Source organism: Euphorbia lathyris, chromosome 1 (genome assembly GCF_963576675.1).
Source record: "Euphorbia lathyris chromosome 1, ddEupLath1.1, whole genome shotgun sequence".
NCBI lineage: Eukaryota > Viridiplantae > Streptophyta > Magnoliopsida > Malpighiales > Euphorbiaceae > Euphorbia > Euphorbia lathyris.
In genome coordinates, this window is record NC_088910.1 from 131,397,256 (window position 1) to 131,407,710 (window position 10,455).

Here is a 10,455-nt window from a genome sequence, read left to right on the forward strand (position 1 = left end):
ATTAAAATTTTAATATCAGAATTCTTGCAACCCATTTACAAAAATCTCCTGCTGTCTATAATTCATCAATAATGCAAGGTCCATTATATAAATCTCATGCCTCTATCATTCATCAATAAAGCATGCCCATAAAACATGCCCATTATGAACAGGCTTCTTTAATTTAAATGCAATTTTTATTTGAAATGCAAAAACTACATCAACCTTACACCTTTTAAATTTCTTTTTAATTAAATATAAATATATGTTAGTTACTCCGCTGAACTGAACTTACTTTGGTACTAGGGCTGTAAATGAACCGAACCGCTCATGAGCGGTTCGATGTTCGGCTCGATTATTCGACTCGATTTGTAAATCGAGCCAAACTTGAATACGGTAAAAATCGATTCAAAAACTCAAGAGCAGGCTCAGGACCGGTCCTAACATTTTATTGGCCTCGGGCAAAATTAGAGATAATGGACCTTTAAATTATATTTAAAAGTTCTAAAATAGAAATTTGAATCCATTTTAGACCTAAATGAGTATTATAACTACATTTATAAAAAAAACACTCTATATTAAAAAAAAATTAAAAAATTTGAGCCCCCGACCTATGCCCAGAACCGGCCCTGAACAGGCTCAATTATAGATTCATGAATAAATTCGATTATAATGTTCATAAACACATTCGTAAGCAAGCTTACTTCGTTTATTTTTCTAACAATAATATTTCCTACAAAGATATCAAAAACTATGTAGTTTTGTATTAAAGAATTTGTTTTTGAATTAGTGTTAAAGATATTTTAAATCTAACATAATTAATAAATATAATTAACAAGTTATTCACAAATTCATGAACTAAATTAGTGAACTACTTGTGAACAAACTCGCAAACAGTTCGTGAGTCGCTCACGAAGAATGTTAAGCTCGAGCTCATCAATTTTCTAAGCAGCCCAAAACTCGACTCGGCTTGATCATGACCCTGTTTAGCACATCCCAATATAAATGTAATACAAATTGAGCTTGAACAAGTAATTTAATGTAAAATCCGATTAAATCCAACCCGAACCCACTCCAACTCAAGAACATAGCTACTATAAAGGCAAGATTAGCCCTTTTCAAGAACATAATTCCAAGTTACTTCTTTCTTTCTCAATTACTCTCCATCGCTTAACATAAGCAGAACAAGAAAAATTCCAAATAATTAATCAAGTCGTTCGACACGATTATCATTTGTAATACTACAATATACTATATAACCAATGGAATATGTAGATAACATATCACGATTATTACACGCCAACCCGAATTGACACTAAAACAGCAAAAACAAACTAGCATTAGATAAAAATATTATTTACTGATTGAAAAGGGATACACAGTATAATTCACTAATCAAAGTTAAAAAGAATAACTTTTTTTGCCCTCTAAGTTTCCAAATCACCAAAACAGTGTTCTGCTTCTGCAAGAGGGACACCTATTTGGACCTTTTTCTGTACGGCGGATCGCGGTGGATTATAAGCTTATTTGGGGAAGAATTATAATAAAACCATCATCTATAATTTAATGTAATATATCAGCCTAAAATTTTCTACCAGCAACTAACAATCAGAACAAGAAAAGAAAAAAGGGAACTAACACTGCAAGCTTTATAAGCATATACAAAAACACGGGACGGCGAGGCGGGGTGAGGCTGTGAAAGGTCAAAGGAGGATTATATATGTTGGAGTCTAGGATTGATGATGATGATGATAAATTGATAACTAGTCTTTAATCTCTTCAATTATAGTTGTAGTTGTTGTTATTGTTCTCTGTATTGTTCTCTGTAGATTCATAGCCGTACGGGTTCTTGCTTGCCCAGTTCCATTGATCCCTGCACATATCGTCAATGCCGAATTTTGCCCTGCAACATAGAATAGAGCATACATGAGATTGAAAATGCACGATTTAGCGGTTTAAAACAAGTAGATGATGCGTTCGTAGCGCGATGTGACACTTACTTCCAGTTCAATTCGCGTTCTGCCTTCTGTGTTGATGCGTAAACAATTCCAGCATCGCCAGGGCGCCTTCCAGCCTTTACGACTGGAATTTTCTGTCACAGGACCAAAGTTATGAGTATTAACAGCCATACGGGGGGTAAAAACATCAGGAGAAGTATCGATAAAGGGAGTAAAATGATCAGGAGAAGTTGCGCAAAAATAATGCTAACACCCTATGTGCAGAAGGCTGTGACAAGGTATACCTAGTTACTAACAGAATGAAAGGTAATTACTAATCCGGTTTCTGTGTGCGAATAGAGTTCATAAAAATAATAGTCGGGTTGGCGAGAGAGAACGAAGAACTAGAAGCTAAAGATTGTGCAGAAGAGCACTAGTTGCAGCAAGCGCTACTTTCTCATCCCTGTTCCTGAAAGAAGCCATCTTGGGCATCCTGAAACTGGCTCCTTGCTTGGTGAAGCATTAAGTGCATAGCAGAAGAGCTGGCCAATGCAAACCGGGGTCCTGACACAAGGTTAGAATTCTAGCTCTTCCAGAGTGGTATCTCACTGATGGCTTGGACCCCGTCCCTGTTATTGAGAAGCTATGAACTAGTTCTTAAACCTCTTTAGTGTCTCAAAGTAATAGCTATAGACTCCCGGGAAAGGGTAAAAGAACCAGAACTATTGCGGGACATACAGTGCATTACAGACGTATGATCATTACTCTTCAACAAGGTTATTCTATTACCTCTTAGAAAGAAAAGAACTTAAACACACAATGGAGCTTTAGGCAGTGAAGTGAAATGCAAAAGGACAACACCGTTGTGGTAAAGGCCGTAATGCCAGAGGAATAAAAGATACACATTAGAGCCCAATGCAGAAAATTGCAGAAGCATCAACAAGCAAACAATTATTATACCGAAACAATACATTCTCAACAGTGTTATACACGTCTCGAACTGAAAGAAAATACACAAATAGTACCTTTCCAGATGCCTTTTCAAATGCTGCTACCATTTCCAAAACTGATGTTCCTTTCCCAGTTCCCAAGTTGTATACCTCACAGCCTGTGATCCGTAATTGTGGAACCAATGTCATTGAGAATTTATAGCAATCATATATAACGGACAATACCAGCAATTTGAGAAATACCAAAAATAAAACCCAGAATCTAATTGATTAATGAAAGCATATTTCTGAAAGAAACAAATGAAGGTTACGAAGGACAGATTTAAAATTTCAAGACAATAATCGTTATCGAATGTTTATAGTCTGAAGACATCTTGACGACTTCAGGATTGCAGTTGAAGACGAGGAGAACTGGAAGAAACATAAGCCAGTTCATTACATCAAACTAACTACTCACATAGGAAAATTTCAGGTTAGGACAGTCAATTCCTGACACGACAACAGGACATGTCTGATACGATTGTTATTTTTGTTGCATTTATATAATCATGTGGAACATATAGATGACAACATAATTATGACACGATAACCCGTTTTGACACCCCAGTTTCAGGTGACATTATCACTCATCAAACATCTAATATAGCAATTAGTAAAAAAAACCTCGAGGCAACTAATATACACTATCTAATGCTGTATCGGCCATTTAGTATGGTTCAGACTACTGAACCATCTTGGCATTGCATGAGCCAATGTCACAAATAAATAGGTTATGGAATGAAGAGAACACCGTTTCCAACATCCTAAAACAACCACCAACCCGATATCGCGAAGTACCAAGCAAACAGAGAAAATTGTGGTAAAATTGAACTGATAAATGAGTGGTTATTATTATAGCACGTACCTATTTTGGGATCAGAAACCTTGCGTAATGCAGCAATGTGGCCCTCTGCTAAGTCAACAACGTGAATGTAGTCACGTACCTGAAAGGAGGTAAGTATCAACGTGATGATCAGGGACTGAAAAAATGCATTAGAAATTCTTCTTCCAAACAAGTTCATTCATATTAGATATTGCACAATCAACAAGCTGGTGAAGACAGATCCACAAAGCTAAAAAAGAGAAAAATAGAGACAACGCTAAAAATGAGGCACGCCTATTTCTTTCATCCATGTTTCTTCTCATGAAAACAGAAACAAATTAGACGAACACATCCCAGCAGTTTCAAATATTATTATGGTCAAGTTTAACTCTCCCTTCTAAACATCAAACCACGGCCTGGCAAGCTAGAAGCCTAAAACCAAAAAAGCCTAATGAATAAAAATCGAACACAAGACTTGATGAAATCACCCACAGTTCAGACACATGAAGACAACAAATAAATTTGAAAGAACGTCATCATAAAGGCAGTGCAAGCATACCCCAGTACCATCCTTGGTCGAATAATCAGTACCGAAGACAGTCAGATGACGCTGCCTGCCAACAGCAACCTGTTGTGCATAAGGCATGAGATTGTTCGGAGTTCCATGGGGATCCTCACCAATACGCCCACTAGGATGAGCACCAACTGGATTGAAGTATCTCAGTAAAACCATCTTCCATTCAGAATCTGAACGATAGACATCATGACAAATTTCCTCAATGACAAGCTGGAAGAACACAAGTCATCAGATTTTCCAAATTTAAATCAACTACTACTTCTTAGGAGCAAACACCAGAATTCACCAAATTAACGTCATAAAAAAATACCTTGGTTCGTCCATATGGGTTCAGTGCAGATAAGGGGGACTCTTCTGTACATGGTACCTCCTTTGGCCAACCATAAACAGTGGCCGATGACGAAAAGACAAGCTGGAGTGAATCCAAAACATGCAAAATCAGTTCACTTCATCACAGCAAAGTATGCCATTATTAACAGTCTACAAAGCACAAATGACCTTTATAAAAAAATTATGGGAAACGGGAACGTGGGAAAATATGTAAATAATAAAAATACATGAGTACATCTATAAAATTATAAAATTATAAGCGCGCATATTAAAAAAAATTACGTACAAGTCAAATAATACAGGGGGAAAAGAGATTTTTTCATTTTAAAAGCTTATAGAAGATGATCTAGAAAATATTAAGGATTTACTGAACATGTGATTAACACTAATCTACTTTTGAGAACACATCACATTTTGTTTCCAAATTATAAGAAACAAATTTCCAATTTTCTTATAATACGGAAATGCGACACAAACATTTTGTAGAATTTCCCAAGGGTTTCACGTTTCTGAAACGGAAAAACGCTTTAAATTCAAAATTTCCGACTTCCTGTGCAACATAGTTACAGATAATATAGAGAAAGCTACCTTCTTGCATCCATGGGCACTCATTACTTCCAGCAACATAATTGTCCCAATAAGATTGTTGTCAAAATAAAGCAATGGGTTTCGCACACTCTCACCAACAGCTTTGAGCCCAGCAAAGTGGATAACAGCATCAAATCTATGGGGCAAAACAGGAAAAAAGTAATAATAAGAGAGTTGCAAAGATTTGAGCCTAAGCAACAGGAAAAAGAAATATAATTACTCATTAAATAAAATATTAAAAAGAAGGTACAGCATAACGGTCATAGATGGTTACAATTATGCAACAATTATTTTTTTCCCCTTTTTCCACCTTTCACATTCAGATCAACTAATAATGTATACATAACCAATCATTCTCTATCACTTTTTTCCCTAAAGAAATAGCATACATACAGTTGGAGAAAAGAAACCCTCATCTTTCTAATTTTATTACTATTTTTTCAAAAAACCAAAGTACAAAAATAAACCTCGTGGTTATAAGCATTTGCAAAACGTCCTTTAAGTCTAAAAGTTCACAAACATAGACGGACTTTTTCATTAAAGCCATTCAAATTTGGGTACAAGACAACAAAAATTCCAACTGTCTTTTTATCTCATTGTACCCTTAACATATAAAAACATTTGAAACCAGGAAAAAAAAAGTAATAAAATAATCCAAATTCCTTGGTATTAGTGAAAAAATCTATATTTGTAAGTTAAGGAGGGTCGGATACCCGGGTTTGCAAACTTTTAAACCACATCGACATATTTGCAAATGCGTGAAACCACTAAGTTTATTTTTGTAAATATCATTTTTAAAATTTAGCATATGTACAGCAACCATGATCTACTTTTGAGTTGTTCATATATATGCATGTGAAATCCTTGAGTAATCTTAGTACTGGTGAGCTGCTAAAGAAGACAGATTGATTCCAGCTTGCAAACAAAAGATCATAATGACAAAAACTATTAATTTAGGAAAATCAAAATAAAAAATCCAGCTACCAACCAAAATCTCATAATCATAGAATCTTAATTTAGGAAAAAGGATCCATAAATTCATACTTTGTCTCAGAGAAAACCTTTTCCAGAGCTGCCTTGTCCCTTATGTCAACCTGTAAAAGAGCAATCAAGCAGTCAATTATCCAAGAACTGGGCCCATTCACATGATTACACATTAAAAACACAAAATTGATGGCGAAACTCACTTGAAAAAGATAAGAAAACCCAAAATTAAACCCAATTTCATATCACCAACGCAGAATTCCCAATTCTCAGTTTCAGAACTCATGATCTTAACTACGTACAGTTTAAGTAATTAAACAGAGTAAAAAAAAGCACCGACATCGAGAGAGAAAAACGAAATTCTCAATTTCCCTTCCACAGTCGATAAATCTAACTAGAACCCCAAAATTCAACTAATAAACTATAATTAGAATTCAAAATTAAAAAACAGGAGAGAAAAGAGGACCTTCTGAAAACTGAGATTTTTGCCTTGTTTACCGGCGAGTTCCTTGACTCTTTGGAGAGCGATAATTGAAGCGTTATCGAGATTATCAACAACGACGACGGAGTAACCATCTAAAAGAAGCTGAACAACAGTGTGACTACCAATATAACCGGCACCGCCGGTGACGAGAATATGGCTCATCCCGCCGGAAAAAAAGGGGAGAAAAAGAGGGAATTGGAGGCGGATTAAAGAAGAAGAAGTGAAATTGAAATTGAAATTGGGGAAGTGGTTACTGATATCACGGAAGAGAGGGTGAGTCTGAGAGTCTGTATTTATGGGATTGGAAAAATGGAAGAAATAATGAAGAAAATCGGAAAAGGTAGAAAATAAAAATTGGACCTTTTTTTATTTTTAAGTAAATAATGGAAGTCTTTTAAAAAAATGAATAAATAATGGAACTAAATGAAAATAATAAAATAAAGAAGGGATAGAAAGAGAAAAAAGCCACGTGGGATGAGCTTGTGTTTTACAGATGTTTGTGCGGTGAATTATAGAGGTCCTCGAGCTTCTTGCTTGCATGCCACCTTTTAGATTCTCTCCTTGAGGTGTGGATGCTTCTTTTTACAAGTCAATTTACTAAAATGCCCTTGTTTCTTCAACACATTTGCAAAAGATATGGTTTTTTTAATTAAGGGTCAAAATGGTACAAATTAACCCAAATTTGATAACTTTTAGGTATTAATACGTATTAGAACTAATTATTTTTTAGGCTAATATGTTAATTTTTGCGAACTGAGTTGATACCTAAACTTCGATTTAAACTAAACTGATCATGGTTGTCAACTTCAGGGGTACGTGTATGATTTATTGTTGAACTCTAACGTCTCAGCTCCGCCTTCCGCTGGCGGAGTCAGGATTCGAGATTAAGTAGGGCTAATTTTAGTCATGCAGTGGGCAGCGAACGAGGCACGAACTTCAACGGCGGTGTTGGGATGCACAAATGAAGGAGGAGGATTGAAAAAAAAGAAAAAAAAAAAGAAAGAAAAGGTTCAGAATTTGTAAAAGGGGTAAAAGGTTGAAGATAAGAGGAGGGCTAATTCCGGCGGAGACAACACCTTATTCAAGGTTTCGACGGAGTAGGGGACTCCACTCCCCCCTCCTCCCCAAGCACTGGGATGCGTCCGTATTGGTGTCTTCCCTTTCCATTGTTGCCACTACCCTCTAGGTTGCTTCTTGAGCCGCTTGACTGGGGCGATTCCTCTTAAATCCCTCTAATCTCTCCTTTCAACTCTTATCTAGATTCTACCATCAGCGATGAGGAAATTATTAAAATTAGAAATGTTGTTGACTTAAAAGTGAAAAGGCTCATTATTGTGAACTTTATTGATGTGGATCATTTGAAATCGAGAATCGGCTTATCTCCTTAGTTCAAAGAGAAATTATTTCAGCTATGGAAGGATGATCTTATTGTGAAACTCCTTAGCAAGAATATAGACTATATCGCCTTGAGCAATAGGTTAGAGAACCTTAAAATCAGTTGCGGATGTTAATATAATGGATATTGGGCATGACTACCATTTGATGAAGTTCGACAATCCTATAAATAGAGAAAGTTATTCATAAAGGTCTTTGGATTGTTCAAGGGCATTACGTGGTAGTTCAGACCTGGATGCCTGATTTATATGCTTGTAGTGTTGCGGATAATTTTACTTTGGTTTGGCTTCAATTTCCGAATCTCCCTTGTAATTTTTTGAAGAGAATTTGTAGTTGGCCATTAGTAAATTTTTGGCAGAGCTATTCGAGTGGATACAAGTATAGGTAAAACTACATATGGCTGTTTTGTGCATATTTGTGTAGAGATTGATTTGTCCTCCTCGTTGGTTCCTCAATTATGGATCAAAGATGAAGTTAATCATACGGAATATGAGGGCCTTCGTGTAACGTGAACGAATTTTGGGTTGTATGGTCACGCGAAGGAGACGTGTATTAACTCTAGTATCATCGTTGTTCCAATCATAGAAAAGTCTAAGGATGTTAGCATATAGGAGAATGAGACAACTATGGGTGTGGAGAATGACATTGGTGATTCCTAGGTTGTTGAATTCATTGCCCTCGATTACGGGCTATGGATATGGTGCAACGGTAAAAGTATGCTCCATGGAGTAAACTTGTCCCAAAGAACGTTATTGAGCCTTTATTTTTGCACAGTCATCTAATGGTATTGTTGATCCAGCCTTAAAAGTTGTTCCTGGTGGTTTTTTTTGTTGATGAGATTACTTGGAATAAAAAATTTCCTCATGTAGAGAGCTCTATGGAATCCTATAGGAGAATCTTCATTCCGTTTGCAATCCTAGTGGGTAGCCGCTGTTTTTCCGACCTTAATGAAATTATTTAAGCTTATATAAAAGGAAACTAACCTTATGATATCGAGGGAGAGCAGATTTAGCTCCCACGTACAAAACATTATTATCTTAAACCGAATAATTACCAAACTGTGATTTTAAGTCTCATTAAGAAAATATGAACTTTTTGTATTAGCAAAACATGTATAATTTCAAACCTTAATAGATGGCTAACGTTAGAAGGTGGTCAGAACATGACATTGCAAATGAAACAAACAAAACTCATCTTTAGTTAATGAAGTTTAACATTATACCGTACGTTAAGTTTAAGATTGTATTGTTTTTTTTTTATGTGAATAACCATATACCCAAATTTTTATTAGATTTAAAATATTACTACATGTAAAAGGTAGTTGTATTTTTTTTTCAAAATAGATACATGTGACATGGTGTAGTGAATTGTTGTTTTTTCGGGGAAAATTATAAAATTGGATCAAATGGGAGATCCATTTATATATTTAACCCATTTATTTAACCTACTACATATCTAGACTGTTTTTGTATGACTTTCTCATAATACCCCTAACATTTCCTCTTCCCTCTTCTCATTGGTTATGCGAAACGGTTGACAGCTCTTCCATTAATGATTCCCAGACTTTTGATCTTCCTATCTTCCTTTAAATTGCACGAAATCTGCACGATTTTTCCACATCACAATGTATTTCTTTTCTTCCTCTCTTCATCTCTTGATTCTTCATCTTCCTAATTCTAGAAAACGAAGCCATGGTTCTTCATCTTCTTATTCCTACTCGTTCCTTGGTTTATTTCTTCTTGTTACCATTAAAGAAATGGTTATTCTACGTTTTTTCCATCGTTTTTTCCAGTTTATCATATTGTTATTGTCGCTTTTAAGGGTGAAAGACGCAAAAAATATAAGTATCTATTGTTTTCTCTGCGTTTTCCATGAAATCACTTCGTGTAGTCGATGATTTCGCGAACATCTGCGATGAGAAAGAGCCTGAAACGTGACGATCTGCTTAGCGAATCGATTATTTCGTGAAAGTCTACGAGTAGAAAAGTTCATGATTTCACTCGCAGACTTCGCGAAAGCATCGATATGCGACGTAGATCGTCATGTTTCAGACCTCGCAGACTTCGCGAAAGCATCTATTCCTATGTAAAGTCATCATTTTCCTTGCACATTTACATTCGCATACTTCGCTAATCCTCATTTCGCGAAGCCAAATCGTCCTTTTTCCTGCCCAACACGATTAATTTTTTCTGAAGGTGGTTGAATATATAACATCCCTTTCTGGAAGGCGACGTACTGGGCTGCAGGGGAGATGACTTTTCTTCCTGTATAGGGATTAACTTCCCTCAAAATTGGCACATTCACTTTGAAATGATTGGTTAGGAAAGATTGTGCCAATCTTGGTGTGCACCATGGGAAACGTCCATCCT

The 10,455-nt window shown here is 36.0% G+C and overlaps 1 protein-coding gene across 1 annotated transcript; it reads right to left on the reverse strand.

The window, feature by feature from the left end:
• Window positions 1–1,319: 1,319 nt before the first annotated feature.
• Window positions 1,320–7,034, reverse strand: LOC136211016 (UDP-glucose 4-epimerase GEPI48-like). Its single transcript, XM_066002513.1, has 9 exons — window positions 6,674–7,034; window positions 6,268–6,317; window positions 5,224–5,359; window positions 4,616–4,717; window positions 4,288–4,515; window positions 3,771–3,849; window positions 2,942–3,024; window positions 1,980–2,071; window positions 1,320–1,882 (listed from the first exon to the last, which is right to left on the reverse strand). Exons 1-9 carry the CDS (start codon window positions 6,851–6,853, stop codon window positions 1,759–1,761), a joined length of 1,074 nt encoding a protein of 357 aa, XP_065858585.1. The 5' UTR covers window positions 6,854–7,034; the 3' UTR covers window positions 1,320–1,758.
• Window positions 7,035–10,455: the final 3,421 nt, after the last annotated feature.

Bases quoted from the DNA above. Each gene is read 5' to 3' on its own strand.
- LOC136211016 (XM_066002513.1), bottom strand. From the start codon at position 6,853: ATGAGCCATATTCTCGTCACCGGCGGTGCCGGTTATATTGGTAGTCAC. The intron at 5,360-6,267 runs GTATGAATTTAT...TTTGCCCCATAG, and splicing joins AAGGTTTTCTCTGAGACAAA to ATTTGATGCTGTTATCCACT. The intron at 2,072-2,941 runs GTACTATTTGTG...GTCCTGTGACAG, and splicing joins TTGAAAAGGCATCTGGAAAG to AAAATTCCAGTCGTAAAGGC.